The 23,164-nt window shown below is 33.5% G+C and overlaps 1 protein-coding gene and 1 non-coding gene across 2 annotated transcripts; one reads left to right on the top strand and one right to left on the bottom strand.

The window, feature by feature from the left end:
- Positions 1–3,932: 3,932 nt before the first annotated feature.
- Positions 3,933–4,038, top strand: LOC114182776. The gene has a single exon (XR_003604212.1). It is a non-coding gene; the product is annotated as a small nucleolar RNA R71 (small nucleolar RNA).
- Positions 4,039–6,679: 2,641 nt separating this feature from the next.
- On the bottom strand, positions 6,680–8,344 carry LOC114181228 (LOB domain-containing protein 41-like). Its single transcript, XM_028067623.1, has 2 exons — positions 7,921–8,344; positions 6,680–7,507 (listed from the first exon to the last, which is right to left on the bottom strand). Exons 1-2 carry the CDS (start codon positions 8,108–8,110, stop codon positions 6,870–6,872), a joined length of 828 nt encoding a protein of 275 aa, XP_027923424.1. The 5' UTR covers positions 8,111–8,344; the 3' UTR covers positions 6,680–6,869.
- Positions 8,345–23,164: the final 14,820 nt, after the last annotated feature.

Raw genomic sequence — 23,164 nt, 5'->3', positions numbered from 1 at the left:
TACCATCTCATTTGGCGAACTTGCATAACATCTTCCATGTGTCACAACTAAGGAAGTATATTCCAGATCCTTCACATGTGTTGGAAGCGGACGATATTCAGGGTCGGGAGGACTTGACTGTGGAGGCAGGACCGGTGCAGATTCTGGATTCACAAATCAAACAATTGAGAGGCAAGGAGATCCGGACCGTGAAAGTCCTCTGGGATGAAACCACACAAGAGATGACCTGGGAGATGGAGGACCTAATGAGACAGTCTTACCTGCATCTATTTCCTGGTAAGCTCTAATTTTTTAGGACGAATATTTTATAAGGTGGGGGGAATGTAAGACCCACTAAATTTAAATAATTAAATAAATAATTATTTAATAAATGCGGGTAAGAGAAGCCTTTATGGCATTAAATACTAACTTTCATGACATGGAAAAGTACTAGCTTAAATGGTTGAGAGTACTTTATGATGTTGAGAGGACTTGGGTTTGAGTCTTATGTATGCCAATTGTGTGATATTTAATTTTATTATTTTCTGATGATGTGTTTGGAGCGTGATGAGTACGTAGATAGTTTTATATGCATAAATATTGGCATGAAAGATGACTTGGTTGAAATGGTTGTGCACTTGAACTACAATTGTGTGGTGATGGGTTCAAACCTTGGCTTGAACAAAATAATTTTCTTTTTGTTAAAACTTACTTTGGCATGAACATCAAGAGTCACACAAACCCTAGCCAGGCAACTACAATGGCTGGAAAAGTATCTCAAACCATCCATTGAATGATCATTAAGCTCACTAAATACTTAGTTTCTCGTTTTATGGTCATTAACCCTAATTAAGGTGTGATTAAAGAGACCAAATAAGGAGAGAGAAGAGGTTGGGGAGTCTTCCATTGGTAGGTGCTGTGAGGAGAGGAAACTTCAGACTGAAAACTGAGTTGGGTGTGATAGGAAGAGTAGAATTGGAAGAAGAGCAACGAAGGCTATTGGCGATCAAAGAGTAAATAGAGAATTTATCAAATTAAGCAAGGAATCCAGGTTAGGGGAGTTCCTTATCTTGATTTAATCGTGATTGTCTGTTGAAGTAATGTTCTTGAGAATTGGAAATGCAAAGTATGTCAATTTTTCTTAATTTCGTCGCATTTTTGGAAATCTCCAGGAACCGCCTAGCGGTGTCGAATGACCCACCAGGTGATGCATGCTCCAGAAACCCAAATTCTGGGTTTTCACTATGAACCGCCTGGCGGCTGAAGAAGATCCGCCAAGCGGCACAAACTGGGTTGCCCAGTTTCTCTGTTTATTAATGTTTCTGTGGTGTGATGATGTTGGAATTGAATTTCTATTGTGCGTGAATAATTGGCTTGATGAATTATTATTTATAATTGTGTAGTTGCGAAAAATGCATGAATCTTTGTTTGATTGGGTATGAGAGACCACGCTGGAATGAGAGATGAGATTATATGTATCATATATGTTGATTGGTACTCTATGGAATATCAAGAATGAAATGGGAGTTAATATTGAATTGAACAAATTGTTTGCTAATGGAAATGTGTCAAAACCCGTAGAAGAGTGGTAATTAGGGAAGTTAGGGCTCACATTGTTGCAGGAAGAATCTGGATTGAATCCAGAAGTTTGTGAGCTGCCTGGCGGCCCAGTAGCTGTTGCTAGGCAACACCTCAATTCAGCTAGAGTGTGAATTTGGTTTGTATTGTGAGTGATTGTGTGTTGTGTGGGATAACTTGGAGCAAGTTATACGGAGTAGTTAGGCAGTGGGGTTGAAGGAACTTCAAACATGGGATATAATATGAAAATGTATGAGAAGGTATGATCGAGATATATGTGTTAAGCTAAATAATTTGCATGCTGATATGAACCACAATTATTAGAAAACTGTAATTATGTGATATGTATGGTTGGGTTAAATGATTGAGAAATACTCATGTATAAGATGATGAGTGAGTAGTAGAAAATATTATAGTTATGGAAAAGTGGGTTTGAAATTGTGAAACTGTGAATACTTGGTAGTGTGATTGTGTTTGGAGCATGGTTGAATAGTTGCATGAGCAATATTGTCCAAATCGTGGTGACATGAGTTATATGAATTTTAGACTGTAAGATTATAATACTTGGAGTACATTGAGTGTATGTGGCAGGTTTAGAGTAGTAAGTGATGAAGAGTAAATGTGCATGATAATAATCAAATTGGTATGATTTAATTGGTATATGTGAATTAGGCATGAGTTATTGGTATATGTTGAGTTTGGTTATAGTATTATGTCTGAAATACTATGACTGGTATGAGAATGATGTATGGTATGTTTGGGGTCTCTTAAGACCTGAGAAAAATGCCAAAAATAGTGGTAGTGGCCACTGTCAACGAGAAGCGCCTGGCGGTAGGGAGGTGTTCGCCAGGAGGTCTAGAACCAGATTTCGCCTAGTGATGGTGTGCAAGGTTTCTACACAACTTTAGGTTATGTTCATAATGCAAGGCTTTGGCTAGGTGCCCAGTTACGAGTGCAACTCGTATTGGGGTAACACGTGAGCACTCTAGGTTGTAGCCTGGTGGTTTAGGAAGTCTAGTGGAGTGTGCGAGTTATGGATCGTACGACGAGGTTTCGGGTGATTGCCCTCTTCAGTGTATTCTGATAGACCTTTGGTAGTTTGGGAACAACTACAAACTTATGTTTGTTTTGGGGAACTCCACTTGGTGTCACGGTGAGATGTTATGGCAAAGTTATTCCCATGTGTGGACTATCAGGTGGTGGCCTGTAGTCGGAGGGGCAAGTAGACACTTGTGCAACAAAGATCGATCATTGATCTCACCTAAAGGGTATAGAAATGATAGACGTCTAATGCAAGTGTTGTAATGGACAACTAAGGGGAAAGAGAAAAATACTAACCCCGGTTATGATATGGAGATGATGTATTTCTATTATTATTATTATGATATTTGTTGGTTTATTTAAATGAGCTCACCCTATCTGTGTGTATTTGGCGATGATCATGTAACTCGTTACATGGGAGCAGATGTTGATACAGGTGAGCATGCAGATGCGTAGAGACGGAGTGGGGATCACTATGGGACAATTTACAAAAATTTCATTATGGCTTTTCTTTTGTAACCTTTATATATTTGGATGATTTGGTTGTGTAATAACTTAACATTGCGGTTTTAATTACTACCTAAGCTACTTTTGAAGTTTAAATTTCCCGCGTTTGGGAAATTGTTGAGAATAAATGATGTTTTTATTGAATTTATTTTGATTTATTTTAATAAAAGTGCGTCCTCTAGTCTGTTGCTCCAATCCTTTCAGTTGGGTTGTACAATCTTCTCCAAGATCCTCTTGATTTCTCTGCTTGAGATCTCAGCTTGCCCATTAGTTTGGGGTGATATGTTGTAGAAAGATTATGCACAACCACATACTTTTGAAGTAAAACCCCTATGGATCTATTGCAAGAATGGATGCCCTGGTCACTAACGATAGCTCTAGGAACTTTGAACCTTCAAAATATGTGAGACCTAACAAAGTCCACAACAACTCGAGCATCATTAGTTCTGGTGGCTTTGGCTTCCACCCATTTTGAAACATAATCAACAACAAGCAAGATCTAAGTGAAACCAAAAGAGACAGGGAAAGGGCCCATGAAATCTATACCCCAAACATCGAAGACCTCACAAAATAACATGGGTTTTTGAGGCATCTGTTATATCCAACTTCTTAGTGTATTCAGCGGCTCTTACGTCATGAACTCCCCTAACAACAATGGCATCATTTCTTGCGCCAAATTGCTGAGAGTTAGAGGCCATGCTCTCAATCAATTGCCTCGCTGCTACTGGGTCGAATTACCAAAAACACCACCACTTGCAGAATCAATCATGCTTCTATCCATATGGTGCAAGCCTTAATAAAAATAATCAAGAAGTAGTTGCTCATATATCTGGTGGTGTGGGAACTAGAACACAAATTCTTGAATCTCTCCCAATATTCGTACAGACTCTCCCCAGATTGCTGCTTGATTCCAGAAATCTCCTTTATTATGGTTGTGGTCCTGGATGTAGGGAAAAATTTGGCCAAGAACAATCTCTTCAAGTCATTCGAGCTCGTGATGGACTTGGGTGCAAGGTAGTACAACCAATCTTTTGCATTGTCGTCTTGGTTGTTTGGCCTGTCTGACTTGTCTCAGTCGTCGGGCTCGCCCGACCCATTTGAGTCGTTAGGCCAGCCCGATACATGTGGGTCATCGGGTCCACTCGACCTGTATGGGTCGTTGGGCTTGCCTAACCTGTTTTTGTCGTCGGGTTTGCTCGACCTATCTAAGTAGTCGGGCCAGCTCATTTCGTCTTGGTCGTCGGGCCCACCCGACTCATCGAGTCATGGGCCCAGCTCGTCGAGTCGTCGATCCGGCTCGTGAAGCCCACCTATGGACTAGGCCAAATTGACAACTCTATTAGAGATTTCTAAAGTGAGGTTGAGTGAGAAAATTTTCAAATTCCACTTATTTTGAGGATATTTGAATTTCTACTAATTTAGCTAATTGAAATACTTCAACAAAATGCTTACATTTTAAATGCTTTTTAATTTCTCTATCCAAACAAAGAATTTCATCACAAAGGAATCTAAGTTCTTCAAAAAAAATGAATTGCTTCATTAAAATGCTTTATCCAAACACACCACAAAAGTCTTTTGGAACTCATCACCTATTGAAAAATTAATTATTAGTTCAGGAAGTAAAAAGGTAATATGATCTAATCAATTTTCCTTTAAAGAGTTTGTAAATTAATGTAATCCTTATGGCAGCATTGTTCTCATTTTCTTCTGAAAACGTATCTTCACTCACTCTTCTTTCTATCATGTGGTTCTTTTATTTTATTCTTTCTTGTAAAAAAACTTACAAGGCATACCACAAATAATTCTTAAAAACAATAACGTTGTAACACTAAGGTTGGGCAAAATGTACTGAACTGCATTGAACTATTAAAAACTGCACTATACTAAAAAACAGTTTGTTTGAACTACACTGAACTGAAAAATAGTTCAAACAAACTGAACTGAACTTTTTTTTTCTGACAAATTGAACTGATCTGAACTGCACTAAACTACAGTGCACTATAATATGAGCTGAACTATTATAAACATATATGTTTTACAAACTACATTATTCTTGAACAAAACTGCACTATTTTTGAACTTAACTACAATATTTTTGAATTATTTTTGAACCAAATTGTTTTTATTTTGAACCAAAGTGTATTATTTTTTAATCGAATTGCACTAATTTTGAACTAAATGTACTATTTTTGAATTGAATTATAATATTTTTGAAACAAATTGTACTGATTTTGAACCGAAATTTACTAATACGTGTTAATACAAAGGTTTATATCTTAATACATATGTTTATGTAACTAAAATTAATTATTAACTAAAAATTAGTAAAATATGTTAACTTATATAATTTTATATATTTTTATTTTATGTAACTAAAGTTAAATTGGAAACTAATATAAAAATATGACTTAAATTTAAATTTTACATTTTTTTTCTTAAAAATATAATATATTTTCGAAATTTTGTTTCTAAATATAACATATTTAAATATTTATAAGTATATCATTAATTTTATATAAATAAAAATTAATTTTATTATATTTATTTTGTAAATAAATTTAAATTCTCATTCACCGTTATAATTCTTTTATTCTTTTATAAGCGGTCTTTTAAAAATATAATACTACATTACTTATTTATGGTTACTGTCGCTGTTGCTGCATTCATTTATTCTTAATTAGAGTATACTTATATTTATATATTTTTCTATAATTACTTTATATGTCATTCTTTGCAACTTAATTAATTATTCACAATATCAACTATTTTTATTAGTAAACTAAATATATGTTAAACCATGTATTAACCAAAATCATGTAAAAGAATATTATTATTTTCAAATACCAATTTCTTACAATTATTATTTTCTGGAAATATTAAAATTAAAATTTAATTATATTAAACTAAGAAAACAAAAAATTTATTTAAAATTCTTGTCTATCAAACTAAACTAAGAAAACAAAAAATTTATTTAAAATTTTTGTCTACCAAACTAGTGAAATCAATGTTGTAGCAATCTTTATTGCTAACTAAGGGAAAACAAACTTAATAATGAATAATACAATAGTTAACTATTATATTTCAAGTACAATTTTTTAAAACTTTAACTAATCAATAGTACAGTTCAGTTATTTTTAGTTTGATATAGTCTAGTTAACTTAGTATAATTAAGTTATTTTTGCTCATCCTGTATACTTGAAGAAATGCTTTTTTCTTTTATTTTCTTAGTTATTTTTAATACATAACACACAAATCGATTATAACAAATCAATCTATATAGTGTGTGCTATTTTCGGGTAAAATAATTCTAAATCAAAAGTTGCTTCATTTCCAAATAAAGACAGAAAATCCATAAAAATGTAATATAAAGGTTGAGTTAGAACTAATATCTATCTAATGAATTAAACTCGTGTTTGATTAATATAATATCTTTTTGATAAATTTCCTTTAAAAACCCATCACAAACTTGTTTCTGGGGTTTTCAAATCATGGTCAAAAGTAAGGGCGTGTTTGAATACGGAAATGTATCTACTGTTGGAATGTAATAGTGCACAATACAAATTAAGTATTTAAGTGAAACAAAAGAAGCGAAACTTTCCTCCATTTATCGAAGATATTAACCATTTTGTACAACAACTCATTCACAGAGATTAAACCGAAAAAGAAAAAGTAAAAAAAAAAAAATTCTAAACTTATCATTTCACCTACAAGATTCAAGAGAAAAAGTGTTGTTTTCTCATAAAAAACTATGCGAGCCATTATTTTCAAGCCGAGGACTCAAGTCCTAACTCCATTGAGTCACAGCTACTTTTCACTTCTATTCTTCTCTTCTTCATCGGAATCATGTGATGCTCACGTGAAACCGGTTCAAACCCAAGCCTCAATTCCAAACCAATTTCATCACTACTTTCACCGGTTCGATCACTCGTCTTTGTCTCACCGAATAGGTTGCAAGTTTCCACCGACACCACACTTTCACTCTCTTTGCTCTCTCCTTCCACAATGGCCGCCGCTTCCGACAAGTGGCTCAGCCCCGACTCATGACTCGTAGTCTGGTTCGCCTCCGGTTCAACCGGAACAAACCCAGTCGCCTTCGAGGCTTTCGGTTTGATAACTACGTCGCCGCCGGTTCGCTTAACCCGGACTCGAGTCTTGGCCTTTTGAGTCCGGTTCGCCGAGTTTTCGTCTTTGGACACGTGGCGAATGTCGCATGCCTTCAGAGGTGGGGCCCGCCCATTCGCCGCCACTTCCGATGTGATCGGTGTGATCGGCTCGCCTTTCAAAACGGCTTCCACGGCGGCTTGACACAGCTGCCAGCTCCCCGACCATAACAAACCCACTGACCCGTAAATTGGGTTTACAATTCGACCACATGCCTCGTACAACAACGAACGAAAAATCGCTGCAAACAAAAATCACCATAATCAATTACACGCTTCTAAATAACTGCATGCAAGATCCTTTGTGCCCAAAATTGTTTTCTTTGACACTTTAAAAAGAATTTAAATAAAAAACTCAGTTTAAATTCCAGTTTAACCCAAAAAATAGAAAATAAAAGAAAAAAAAACCTGTGAAAATTTAACCTTTACTAACAAAATTTCCTTTCTCAAAAAAAAAATGTAGTGTTTAGACAACTGCATGTAAGATTTTTCCTTAGATTTCTTTAGTAAACTGTGTTGAAACTTCTATCAGCCAAGAAACACCACATAAATTTTTTGACGAGATTAGATTTGAGTTTTGCTCCAAAGAACTTAAACATGCAACAAGAAAATTAAAGAATTAAAAGAAAAATCAATTGTAATTTAGAATTCGAACCTGGTCGGAGGTTTTGAGGGCCCGCGTTGATGAGATTCATGAGGCCAGCACGACCATAGAACTTAGCAAGAAAAACGGTGGCATTAGCCTGCGATTCTGGGTTCTTGATCCATTCCAAACACGGTCTTATGCTACAATCTTCACTGCACCCTTTTCGCAACACACGACACCCATTACAACTCATTCGCATTTTCTCACAACCCTAGTTTTTTTTTTTTTTTTTCTATACCCTTTGAGCCCCAATTGAAGTTTCTGAGAGAGAAATTAAGGAGAAGAAAGTGAGAGAAAATTGGAGATTATTTTGATTGGAATTGGAATTGTGAGAGAAAGAGGGGACTTTATAGTGTTGGGGTTCCGGCGCTGCTGGGTTTCTCACATGTTGTGGGTTTCTCAACAATTGTTTTTTCTTTTGTTTTTGTTACTTTTATTATTTATCATTTTTCTAACATGACATAAGATGAAACAATGGTTTTGAGGTTTTATTTTTTTCCACATTCAAGGGGGTGGTGGAACTTCGAACCACTTTTCTAGTTTGAAGCGAAGCATAATGATTCCCTTTTTCCCATTTGTACAGGGCAGCCACGCCCACTTTCATCTCTCGCGCGTGCTTTATACTTTCTGTCGACGTGTCTCACCTCAGTGGCGTCGAACATCGTGCGCATGCCACCCATGATCATATAGAAGTTTTTCAAATAAAAAATGAGAACAACTCTATTTTCTTATGTACTATCATTACTATTTCTAAGTGTTACATGTTACTAGATGATAATTAAAAGTGTTAATATCTCTATGAAAAAAATAATTCTATTTTATTAGGAAAATAAATAGTTTTGTTCTTTAGGTCTTCTAGAAAACCCTCAAACTAACTTTTTTTTTAATTCTAATAATTTTTTATTTAATTACAAAGTTATATTAAAAAATAGATTTTATAAAAATATTTCAGTACTAATATATTTTTATTAAATTAATTATAAGATTATATTTAAAAAAAACTTCAAAATAATTATTATTAATATATTTTTATAAATTAATTAAAATTTTATATTTGAAAATAAAATTTAATTTAATTAGTATTAGTTTTGTTTGTTAATTTTTATTAGTGATAAAAATGATATTTGATGAGTTAAAATATTTTTTAATAAATTATAATTTTGTTTAGGAAAAAAAATAATGTATCTTTATTTTTTTAATCATTTTTTATTTCTATTTTTTTATCTATGTGATTTTATCTATTGATTTCACTTATTGGCTCTTTGTTTTCATTCATTCTAGAGTTCTTTTGATGATTTTGATAAATTTCATTTATTGAATCTCATGTTATTTGTGCGTATCAATCCTTTTATCCTGATTTCTAGTTAGTATGTTTGTCTTTCTATTTGTGTTCTTGTTGTTTTTATTCAATTTTTTAATTTGTATTAGGATTAGAAATGTGTTTCTTTTATCCAGTTTTATTTTTTGATACTTTTCAGTTTATGAGATTTAAAAGTTTTTCTGCATATATTTTTTATAAGGAATTGGATTTTTTTCTTGGATTGAATTGCAAAACTATTTTATGTTAGAGTTTAGCCTTTTGGTGGATAATGGAGATGAAATCTCAAATGAAATAAGGATGAACACGAGTTGTAATTGGAGAATAGTGTGAAAGTTAAATGAAATTAATTATGACAATTTAATAGATAATTTTGCATAAAAAACCCAAAAAAGAAATTTTAAATAAAACATTTAATTCTTAAGTTTGCTTAACTTCCAAAATCCTTAAATAACTCATTCTCTTAACCACTATCCCTTTGATCTGAGATATTCTTTCCCACACGTCCAAGTAATTTGAGATGTAATAGGTAAACACGTCTCCAACGTCCAACTGGGAGTGGTGTCCGCAAAGACACCCTAACACTCTAGTCAGTATGTGCGTAAGACAATAATAAATGGTAGAATGAATAAGTATTACTTGGTCGGACTTAGATCACCTAGGTAGTCACCTTTCTTTAAGTTGTTTAGGTTTTTGTTAATCTATCTTATGCCTTAATCTTCTTGTTCGTTTTGTTTCATCCTCATTTATGCCTTCATCTGAGGTTACGGTATGTTACATTCCTAATCGAGATGTCTCTGTCGATATGACTTTATTTTTAGTTACCAAGTTGTTACGGTGGAAATGTCCCTTCTGACACGATGTCACTCAATGTTTTTTATAAATGATAGTGAGAATACAAATATCAATATTGTGTGTTATTTTACTTCTATACAAATCCTTATTAAGAATATAAGATAAATTCATATAACATAAGTGATTGATAAAAATTGCTTTGTCGTGATTTAAAAGTTGAGGTTAAAAACAATTTAAATCTATATTTCTCTTTTACTTTTTTTGGGTGTGTTTTTTAAGGATGAAATTATGATAGACTTTGATCATAAAGATGTTATTTCAATGGACTTGTGGTCAAAACATTAACATTGTTTCTTGGAAAGATGTTTGAAAAACAAACCTCGTTCCCTTAAACCTCCATTGGGTTTGTTCTGATACCTTCAATAGTTACATATCATTTAAGAGTCAAGGTCAAGAACAATTTAAATATATCTTCTTCCCTTAAGCCTCTGAGGCACTGATGCACCTTTAAAAGTAAAACCATGACAAAGTTCCAAGTTTCAAAGTGACAATATTTCAAATGTATTGATTGACGCTAACAATATTATTTTAACGGGCTTGAAATCAGAACATGTTCTTTGTGGAAATAAAAATGAGGGTGCAAACATAAACCCTCGTTCTTAAGAGAATTGAAACACTCATTTGCTTAACCTTAACTAAAAGACTTGTTTCAATATGTCTAATAATCTTAAATTAGTTAGAGTTGAGATTCATAGCAAAGTTATTTTTACAAACTTTTGTTTTAAAATTTTTTATTTTTTATCATTTTCTAATCCAAACAATTTCATTTTTTTTCAAATTTTCTTAATTTTAATTTTTAAAATTGACCTTCAAATTCAAAGACAAACAAAATAGCCTAATTTGAAAATAAATTGAAAGATTAAATCCACTACACAAGATTTTATAAGAATTAAAATTAAACATCCTTGGAAGAGCAAGTGAATTTATTAAAGTTTATAAAAGAAATAGAATAAAATGGAATTGCAGTAGCAGTAGTACCGTAAAACATACGGATCTCTCCTATAGATTACCAAAGTACGTTTTGTTTCTGTGTGCGAAAGGCGCAGTGACTGACAGACATACAGACACTGAGGCGCGTAGATTAAGGAATCAAACTGCCACGGAAAACAAAGAAACTGAAGGGCGGAACGGTAAAATCGTATGGTGTCAGGTAATGCATGCAAAAGACTACAAATTTTGAGGAGCCAGAAGGGAGCGCGTGTCATGCACGCAGAGAGAACCAGTGCGGTCGAATCGCCACATATTGGGGGTAAAGGGTCCACTCTTCACTGGTTTTTGAACGTTAAAAAAACTCCTGGTTTTCGGGAGCCAAAAGCGGTTTTCAATAAAACCGGAACCGGTTTCCGGGTTTGGACACGGGACTGTGGGCGCAGAACAAAGAAGAGAGACCAACACAATGAGCCAATGGTTTTGGTCCAATAATCAAATACAAAGAAAGTGTTTATATTAATATAGCATAAAGTACAAAAAAACCGTCATAACAACTATTAGAGAGGTGATTAGGATGAGTTTACGTTTTAATGTGGTGGTGTTTGGAGAATAAATGTGAAGAAGAAATAAAAAAGTAAAGATAAATTTTGAATTACTTGATTAATGACAACCTATATTTATACATTAGGGTGAATGACACTAAACATATAATTTTTTAAACTAATTTAGGTTTAATTAAGTTTCAAGGTTACCATAAATTTAAGTACTTTTTAATTGAGATTTTATATGTATTAAAAATTAAAATTGTTTACATTGTTCAAGTTTTTTATAGTTTAATTTTTTTTTATATGGGTGATGCAAGTATTATATTATTTTTTCATCTTATCTCATTGTAACTTACACAGAAAATAATAAAAGTACATGTCATTTTACATTACTCATAATATTATTATATGTTAATTACATAATCTCATATCTCGCATTTTTTAATATGTATAAACAATTAAGTAAAATAACAAGATAAAATAACTCTCACATTACTCATCCACACAAAAAAAAGTGTTAAATAATTAAGTCGTTACGCTGTCCAATAACTTTATGAGATCATTCTTATTATCCAACACATTTTCTATAAAATTAATAAAAGTTATTCACCATTTATATTAATCACAATATCATTTTATATTAATTTACATAGCTTTACATTTCTTAAAAGATTTAATTTCTTATTTGATATTTTTTTTTGTCAAAAAATGTGAAGTTGTCCTCCAATTTATTTTTGTCTCAATTTGGTTCCTATTTGTAAAAATTGATGTCATTTGGTCATTTTTGTTAAATTTCTTGAAACAAATCATGATTTTTTTCATCAAATTTGATACTAGAAATATGTTAATTACACCATCAAAACAAATCATTCCTATTAATGGCTTCAATTTTGATGAGAAATCATTAATTCATTTCAAGAAAATAAACGGAAAGGACCAAATTGAATCAATATTTCACAAATCATAACAAAATTATATCAATTTGTACAAATTGAGACCAAATTAAGACTAAACAAAACTGAAGGATTAACTTGACATTTTTAGACAAAAACAAGAATCAAATAACTAATTAAACCTTCTTAAAATGTATAACCAATTAAGCAAGATGTGTGACAACATAACAATATCACATCCCCGACTAAAAAAGAAACTAAGAAATTATAATAGAATTCAAAACAAAATATCCAATTTACAATGGTATTGAAACTTAATTAAATCAATTACTTAAATAAAATAATTTCACAAAATATACATTTTATTTTAAAAAAGGAAAATAATTTTTTTAGAATATAAGAAATAACACAAAGTAATTTAATTTTTTCTATATGACGAAATCTATAATATGTTAATAATTATTATAATAAAAATAATAATGGAATTATTTTATGTAAAATAAGAAGATAATTGATTATGTAAAATCCTAGAAAATGACGTTCTAGAAGTGATAGTGGTTTAAAAATAGTGAGACTCAATTATTTTAATATTAAAAGGTTTTAGTATAAATATAATTGTTCTAAAAAAGCTTCATTATTTTAAAACATATTATCTCTCTAGAAACCACATTTTTAGAGTTCTCTGACTTCTCTCTAGGAGTTCTCTTCTTTTGTTCGCTTGATTGAAGATCTTAGACTGTAGAAATGATCCTTGAGGTAAGCTCTTCAATTTAGACCGATCAGTTTCTCCATTCGTGTAAGTTAAGTTTCATCCTTTTTTTCTTGATCTTCTTCTATTTTCTATTGCATGTGTGTTTTTAATCTTCTATTCGAGTCTCTACTGATCAATGATCATAACGATACGTTTTGATCATTCTTGTTATGTTTCTATGTGTAGATAGAGCATCATGTGTGGTTGGAGGTAGTTTGAAGTTCTTACCGTTATTTGGGTTTGTTGAACCGCTTTGTCAAGTAAGGAAAGCTAATTGCACTATTTCTAAATTATAGAAATGTTAAAGTTAATAATTGTATGATTGTGTTATGAATTGTTTGGTTGAATGAACTATGTAATAAATGTTATCTATTGAATTGGGGCTTTGGTTTTAAATTGCATAATTTAAGTTGTATGATGAAATATGAGTATATTGTTCGCATGGTATTGCAATTGTGATGATTTGAGTTCATGTATCTTGTGTAATTCAAAATTGGTATGTCTTGATATTGGTATGTATTGTTGGACTGCACTGGTTGTTAAGACTCCGACAAGTGTATCAGGTCGCGCAAGTAGTAACCGATAAGACCGATATATCTTTTTTCAAGAGACTCGTGTATACTAAATAATTACGTAATTAGTAACTAATTTAAACCAAAGAATGAATCCATAATTTTTAGTTTCATGTAAGAAAGTAAATTTTGCATAAATGATTAAAATTGAACTTTGGAAGTTAAAGGCACTCAGTGAATGGAAAAAATTAGAAATGATATGAATAAATATTGTTGAGGTTAGAATTGACCAACTATGCTCTCATGCAACTATAATTTTACATCCTCTACATTAATATGCTAATGTCAACCCACAAATCTACTCAAACCCTAATTCCTTAGTGGAATGAGCCTAAATTTCCTTATTAAGAGTCAATCCCTTGAACTCTTAATAAGAAAATTTGCATTATGCACTTGGGTTTAAGATAACCAATGGATCAAGCCCCATTCCTAGATACAAGCTCCATTGAGTTTTCTTGTTCCAAATCAAAGTTTCAAAAGATATTTCCACAGCCAATGAACCAAATATCATGCAATGGATGGCCAAATCAATGCAAGCATTAAGTGAAGAAACAAGAAGACTAGCAATTAATGAAAGAGGCATATATATAATGGAAGAAATGGAAGAGAAAGCATTTGCATTTACACAAGAGTTTCGTGGCAATATATATAATGGAAGAAATGAAAGAGGCATATATATAATGGAAGAAATGGAAGAGAAACAAGAAGACTAGCAATTAATCAAAGCATTTGCATTTACACAAGAGTTTCGTGGCTACATCTAACCCTAACAAAAATGGGTTTAGCTCTCCATTGTCATAGAGAGCTCAAGCTTACAAATGGAAGAAATGGAAGAGAAAGGAGATACAAAGATGAAGAAAGAGTCGTTCCCACAAGCCCTAACACACCTCAAAGCTCTCCAAAATGACTTTTCACGTGCCTCCCACTACCAAAGAGGCATTCCCTTCGATAATCCAGAAGAAATAGGTTTAATTTTGCCACATCAGCATATGTGCAGCTTAGCGTTGTCCCCACACCGCTCAACGTCCACAAATGCGAAATAATCAGCGCTTAGCGCTTGCTTATGGCGTTTAGCGCTAAAATATGTGAACCAAATGGCGTTGAGCGCTGGCATTAAGCATCCGGAAATGCGAATCAACTAGCGCTCAACGCTGATTCTAACGCTCAACACAAAAAAATGGGAGAAGAATGGCGTTGAGCCTTGACTTTTGGTGCTCAACGGTGAAATGCTAGGTTCAAATCTTCAATTTTGGTTTTTTTCTTCTTTCTTCTCTGGTTGACAACTTCTTTGGCTTGAGACAAAAGCTTCCTATTATTAAATTGGACACAAAAATGAGGATAAGTGGTGTAATTAGATCTATGTAACCCATATTATATTTATTCACAAAAGCAAAGTAAAAGTAAGGATTAAGTGGGTTAAAAGCTTAAGAGGAGTTGATTCTATTATCAAAAGATAGCCACGATAATGTTAAAGATACACATTATCATTAGTATGGCTGAAATAACATAAATTTGCATAATTGTGTTATGCAAAATTATACAGACTCACTAGGCGAGGAGTTGCGTCGTTGGGTGAGGCCTAGCTCAGAGAGCCATTGACTTGGTAGCCACTAGGCAAGGATAGTCTCGTTGAGGGACTCCAAAGTCAAAGAGCTTACTGACTTGGTTGTTGCTGGGCGTGATAACCCTTCATTGGGAAAATTATGAGTGATTTAATCTTTGTGAATTGTAGTGCTAGTGTCGTCGGGTGAAGGGTCTAGTCGTTGGGCGAAGGGTTTAGTCATTGGGTGAGTGGACCTTCATGTACTACTCGTTGAGCGAATGGAATATCCTCGCTGAGTGAGGCTAACAAAGTTTCAACCATGCCTATGTTCACTTTGTTTTTAAATGTTTTATTAAATCTTATAAGTTGTTGCAACAACTATCTGAGTATGTGATTTGTATGATGATGGTTGGTACTCATCCAAGGAGGATTAGTATTTGGTTATGTTAGTGTACACATTGATGTGGGAGTCCAGATTTTGGAGGTTATCTTGTCGCTCTTGTCGCAACCGAGATCGCGACGGGACGACGAAAATGATTTAAAAATGGTACAGAGGAGTCGTCACCATAGTTTATTACGGAAAACTATAGAAAAACCTTAAAAAAAAGTGGTCTTTGAAACCAAATTTGGGTTTGAGAGTAGGTTACGTGTGGGGAAGGTTTTAGCACCCCACAATGCCCGTTTTAAGACGGTTCCCTCTTTAATTAAGTGTGTAAGATAGAATTTCATTGAAAAAAATATTTGTGGTTCCCTGAAAAAAACAAACAAAATAAAAAATACATACAAAAATAATAAAGATTAAAAAATAAAATTATTTTTTATTTTTTGGGCCCGACGAGGATTGTACCTCGCTCCTACGTATTTCTATTTGGAAAATCACGGATAACGTAGTTCTTTATAAAAAAAATTATTGTTTGATATTATTATTATTTTCTAAATGTTTTTATTTTTATATATACATTTTGATTAATATCAAGAGAATCCGAGATTCCACATGATAAAAGATTTAGTTATCAAGCAAATCCGAGACTTGACATGATATTCAAAAAATAATTTTATAATTTTTATTTATTATTATTATTATTTTTAAAAAAGGGAATTAAAAATTTATGAAGGAGTGTTTTGATTACTAAGCAAGTCGAGACTTGACGTGGTATTCAATACTTATATAAAAGAAATGACATAATTTTTTTTGTCTTCTTGTTTTTCTTATTTATTATTTATATATTTAAAAAAAATAATTAAAGCCTACGAAAAAACTTTCTAATCACCAAATAAAGACATCACAAATAAAAGAAAAGAGAAGGATTAAGCATATCAATGGCGAACCCAAACCCCAGAAAAAATCACCTAACGTTCGAACCCCAAACACATCTAGCCATACAACAGGTCAATCGATCATATATGTGATATTATAAGAGAGTTTGAGTAGTACGTGAATAACATTTGGAGCAAAGAGAATTTACCTTTCAGGGTCATCGCGAGTAGAGCAAAAATCGACTGAAAAGAGAGTAGAATGACCCATTTTGCGTGTGTGCTCTAGTAATAAAAAAAAGAGGTTTTTTGAATTTTTTTTGTTGCATTGGACAAGTTTTGTGCTTATATAGACACATTGGGATACCACTGAAATCCTAGTCTTTAATTATGATAAAATATATGAGGAAGGAATTGGTCCCGATGAAACATATTATAGAAATTAAATAGTTGCATAATATACCGTGTATTGATTATAATTATTAACAAAATATTGCCTGTAATTACTAGAATAATATATTTTCGGTACATGAAGATCCTGATCAAATTATAATTGATTCTAATTATTACCAAGAATATTTTCTTCTAATTATTAAAATCGTAAATTCTCTAAAAACATTATTATTGGGATTATTTGCTTCTAATTATTAAAATAATATATTCTCTAACTGAAAAAGACAATGAGACACATCATCTAAGCATAAATTCAAGATATTTATTTTAATTATTATGAAGAAAAATGCTCCTAATATTATACCCTTCTCTATAAAATAGAGATTATAAAATGTCCTTTTCTAACATGTCATGTATGGAGTGTAAATAGCAAACAGTGGGAGTGAAAATATGTACAAAAACATTTGGGCTCATGAAGAGGGTGTGATAATTAAAAACAAATTAGATTCTCCCTTCTTTTTCTTTTCTTTTTTTTTCTTTTTTTCATGGTAGAATTAAAGTTAAAAACCTAACATATTTTTATTTTATTTTATTTTATATTTTATATTTAACAAAACAATTGCATTCACCTGGACAAAATTGGGTGTTGATAGCTCTAATAACCATTTAAGCTCAGGTAGAGTAGAATGTGATATGTGGTGAGAGGTGCAGAAGGTCCTAGCCTTGGGGATTTACCTTGACCAAAGATGTTAATGGGCTAACTTCTTGTATGGTAGGGTGAAACCCATTAGCAATGGCTTTGTAGAGCAATAGAAGTCACCACAAGTGTAAGACTTCCATGATTTCACATCAATGCTTGTATTCTGATACTCGAGTCTTGTATTAGTCTTTGTATGTGATATTCTTATCTTTATCCATGATTTGTATGATTTACTAAGTATGTACTATAACTTTTATTTCCATAATGTGATAACTCTTTTGCATATTAGCTTACACCTTGTGTGTTTTGTGTTTTCTTGTGTTGTTTGTCTCTTTCTTTTGTAATTATCAACTATTTCGTGGGAGTAGATGAAGTTATAGTTTTAGAGGCATCTCTTGTGGATGAGGCGTCATCAATTAGGTTAATGGAAGATCTCGTGGAGCTGTAGTAAGTGCTTAGTTTGTGTATAGAGCTTTGTTAGTTTTTAGTTGGTTTGTATAAATGTTATATTTTTATAGTCCTAACTATTGTAAGACTATATTAATATACTTTATACATTAGATTATCTTTGAAGAACAATATAATGAAACATCCTATTTTATTAGTTTTAAGATGTTAAAACTGGGATGTTACATTTTGGTATAAAGTTATTCATCCTTAGGATGACCTAAGGGTTGTGGGTTTGTCATGTACTGTGGCTTGTATAAGAGTTTAAGTTTAGTGGAGTTTATTTAGGAATATGGAAGTATTAAGAAGAGAAAATGTCTTGGTAGAGTGATAAGGGGGAACACTTAATACTATATTAAAGATACATTTCCTTTCTTAATTCTAAAAGTTTGGGTAAGAGAGGGATAAACAACAAGTAGCTGAGATAATATGTAAGAAAGAGTTTGGTTTGTAAGTTGGAGAGCTAGAATTGTAGTTTGAGTTTTGTTTTCTATACCGAGCCTAGTCATGTTTTCGCCTCTATGATTTGTGTTTAGTGTCTATGGTGGTAAAAGAATGTAGATTCAAGGTCAACTTGACCTGCTTACCTTTACAAGAGTTGGGTAAGTCCTTTGAGACAATCTCTTGCCTTTAAGATATGAAGTTGTAGAATGTTGTACATCAGTGGGTGAGGAAAGCTAAGTTTAGGTTTATAAGGCTGAGAAACAATGTTGAAGTTCAAAAGCAATGCTTTGGACTAAGGGAGCTTCAATAACAGGTTATTGGGATCAGATGCCACAAGTTTTGCAAGAGGAGTTAATTCTAGAGGTTAGAATATGGAGAAACATCGAGGTTTGCTTGTGTAGCAAGGTTTGAGAAATCAACTTGGATCTACATCCCAACAATGTCTAAGGTTTGAGGTGGAAAGTTGTGGAAGGTTTGAGGTTAAAGCTAAAAGTGTAAAGATCATGAAGTGTATAAGAAAGGCAAATCTCTAGATAAGTTAAGTAGGGTTGTGTATCCTAAATAGAGGGAAGGACAACCTTTGAGGCAAATGAAGTATCATATAGGTTTTATTCTAAGTTCAACAATTAGAAGGAGATACTTAGATATTATCAGATGGTAGCATCATCAAACTCGATAGTATAAGAAATGTTTCAAGAAAAGTGGTTCACATGGGAGGAAGGTTTGACCTTGGGTTGAGGTGAATGATTTCAAGTGTCAGAGTAAAAAACACATCGTTAAGTTTTATCTTGCAAGGAAAGACAAGCTAGTGATGTTAGAGCATGGTGAAGGAGAAGAGGAGAAGAAAAGTCTTAAGTAGCTGAAAGGGTGTTTGAGATAGTTGGTGCTGAAGCGGTTAGCACAAATGATCAAATTTAAAGATACAGATCCACAATTTCTAGAAAGTTTTCGCACTTAAAAATGGTATTCACCCTCTCTTTAGTGATCATACAATGCACAACTATTGAAGATTGATCTTGGATAATTTTTGGAGCATTTTACTTTGTGTTTGAAGCTTTGAGAAGATGGTTTTGGTAGGCAAGGTTGTGCTACCATTGAGGTTTGGTCTTTCTCAAGCTTTTAGGTTGTGTCTGGTGGTTTTCTAGGTCTGTAAGATGTGTCTTGTTGTGCTGGTTTGATTCTTGTGTGATTCAAGAGTCATTGTGTGGTGTTCTTGCATATTTTGAAAGTGTAATGTTGTTAACTTTGTAAATCTTTTGAAATAGTGCAAAGTCAGGCTCAGGTTGCCTTGACTAATTGAATGCAGCTCAGGTTTGAGTAAAGTTTAAAGAATTTTGATTTGAATCATCTTTTAGACATTCTTGTGTGATCTGGCATTATCTGTAGCATTGCTCATGTTTGTCTAACTCATTTGAACCCATCTTGATTGATCTTTCATATTACTCCTGACTTAAATCACAAATTCACATTTATGCATTTTCCCAGTTTTTTAGTCGAATGTTTTTGTGATTTGACTTATTGATTCTATCAGTACTGTATCTATCTAGTGAAATCAATCGGCTAACTTTGTTTTTGATCGATTGAAAGTGTCCAATCCTGGAGTGTTTGCATCCATACTTGGTGGTTAATTTGATTCAATTAAAAATTGTTTTAGGCTTTTAAAAGTCACCTTATTTTTTACCTAGCCAATTCAACCCCCCTTCTTGGCATTTCATTCATTTCAATACTTACAATATGGTTTTAAAGAGTGGACACAATGTGGGGAAAATGGAATCCTAAGGTTATCAATGAAAGGGAAGTTTTGGTTTTGCAAGTTTTATAGAAGTTTTGAGGGAGGTTTCTTAAACGTGGTCATTTCCTTGTCACAGCAGACATGAAAGGGTCATCTTTTTAATTAAATAAAGAAGTGGGTTTGTGTATAGATTAAAGTAGCGTAGCGAAATGGTGGTAGTTATGTTTCTCAATGGTAGGAGATGCATGAGAAAATCATATTACTCATGGCATGGTGGTTGATGTGATCAAGGGATTCTCTAAAACAAAAGAGGTGTCATTATTTTGGTGGATCTGTTAAAGGTGTTCAAAGATCATTTAATGCTAATAGTGTGGAGTTTCACATAAGCATTTGAGTAGGAGAAGTTGTAAGACCCGTGGAAATTAATTAATTAAATAATTAATTAATTTATAAATGCGGGTGGTGGGAACTTTGATGACATAATATGACGTGGAAAAGTACTAGCTCAAATCGTTGAGAATACTTGATTGTGTGAGAGGACTTGGCTTCAAGTCCCATGTATGCCATTTGTGTGTGTGTGTTTGAATTTTTTTTTTTTATAATATACTGGGGACTGTTAAGTGATAGTATAACCATAGGATTATAATAATTATCACCAAATATGAGTTGGTTGAATGGTGATGTAATGAATTGGCATTAGTATAGTCACAGGTTCAAACCTTAATAGACATGAATTAAACCTTGTTTTTTTGGACTTTGAGGTGAGGAGAAGGGTTTTTTTTTTTTTTGTAGTGTGTTATTTGGCTTTTGAGGGAAAAACGAAATTGAGGAGTGTGTGGTGAGTTTTAAGTGCAACAAAAGGCTGAATTGGGAGGAAGCCTGAGACAAGGCACTGGTGAGCAAGGAACCCTCATTTTTCCAAATTTTGTGCAAGAAATTCCAGGTTATTGTTATTCTCAATTGATATCCATATGTTGTGAATTTTGTGTTCTGTGTTCTGAGATTGAAAATTAGTTATTTGATGTTGTGGGCAAAGCCTTTTATGCCTTATATGATTAGGAAGAACATTTTGGGAGTGAATGGGTATTGCTGATTAAATTTTGAGTTTTTGTATTCAATTGGATATAAAACATGTTCATGTGGGTTGTTTGTTGATATGGAATGCTTGGTAGCGTTTAAGCCGTGTTTTGGTATGATTTTGGTGAAATTCGAGTGTGAACAAGGGAGAACCTCTGCAATTTTCGCCCAAGCGAGTCACTCTCGCCTAAGCGAAAACTACAGAAACCCATTTCTGGTTTTGGGTCGAGCGTCTTGCTCAGGCGACTAGTTTTTATGTTGGGTGACACGTTCTCTCGCTCAGGCGAGAATGGCTTGCCCAAGTGAGGTCGCGATGAGACATATTGTGTGCTACATTGAATCCTCGTCCAGGCGAGGGGCTGTGTGTTTGAGCGAACGAGGGTCTCGCTCAGGCGAGAAGGTATCGCCTAAGCGAGATATCGTGGTAAGCCACTATTTCACACTCGCTCAGGTGAAGAGGTCTAGCTTGAGCGAGACAAATACACTCGCTTGGGTGAAGGCTCTTAGCCTAAGTGAGAACAATGAGGATTCATGTTTTCGTGCACTGATTGAATTGGTTGATTGATATTTCCTAAGTTAAGGGAAATCTATGCATGTGTTTGTGATGATTGGGCTAGAAGGACTTAGTCCAGAGGATCTGGGATGTGCTTGGCCTGAGTCGCGAGCTGGGAGTTCGTGATGGGTGGACTGCATGCGGAATGTGAACAATTTAGTTCACTTGAGGTACTCTTGTTGGAAGGGTATGCGGGTCTGAGTCTGAGTGAGGAGTTCGGATGATGAGTGAGGGAATCCGTGAAGCAGGACTACGAGCGGGATAGGCTTGTAGGTTGGACCACGAGCGAGGAGGGTCGTGGAAGCACATGAAATCCAATGATTTAGAGTACATGCATGAACTCATAATGATTATGAGTGTGGGAAATTGGGTGTTTTGTGGAATAATAAATATTTATGACTTATCGGGTGGGTGTATTTCATATTTATTTATACCTATGTGCATAGCTCACGCTATTTGTTTGTGTGTGACGATGATCGAGTAACTTGTTATCCAAGAGCAGATGATGTTTCAAGTGAGCCAGGAGATGCTTAGTGGCAGAGAGTGGGAGTATAGTACAAGGGATTTGTTTAAAAGACTTTTATTTAATTTCCATGTAATTTAATTACAGTTTTCATTACTTTGGATTTATAAAATGTAAAAGTGAATTGTGAGTAATATCACTATTTATAGCGATTATTCAACTTTAAAGTTTTAAAATTTTTCGTATTTTGGGAAATGGATTGATAATAAAGGAGGTAGTATTTATATAAATTGTTTTTTTAATTGTTTTAAGTAATATCCTACTGGGATGATATAGTTGGTATCAAAGTAAAAGTTTTGAAAATATTTTAAATATTTTGGTGCTTTTCGGGAGTGAGCTTATCGTTTGATTGTTTGCGTGTTTGAGTCGAATGTTGTAAATGTGTGAGTGGATTTGCTTAACCAAGTGAATTTATTCTTAACAATTGAAATGTGGCGTATTCAGGCTATGGCTGCTAACAGGAGTAGAACGAATAGAAACGGCGCTGATGACATCGCGAAGGCTATTCGTCGGATGGTGGATGCGATGCAGCCGCTTGTAGCAGCGCAACCAAGGGCAGTGATTGCGCCAGTCAGGGTGCCAACTGTGAAGGATTTCCTGCGACACAAGCCAACATAGTTCACTAGCAAAGCCTCTCCTGATGAAGCGGATGCATCGCTCCGCAAATGTGAGAAGATATTCAACATGATGAACTGCGCAGATGAGCAGAAGCTCCTTTTTGCC

The sequence above is a fragment of the Vigna unguiculata genome, chromosome 4, assembly GCF_004118075.2.
Source record: "Vigna unguiculata cultivar IT97K-499-35 chromosome 4, ASM411807v1, whole genome shotgun sequence".
Lineage (NCBI taxonomy): Eukaryota > Viridiplantae > Streptophyta > Magnoliopsida > Fabales > Fabaceae > Vigna > Vigna unguiculata.
Note: the sequence above shows the minus strand (reverse complement) of the source record. Positions and strands in the feature narration are given on the sequence as shown.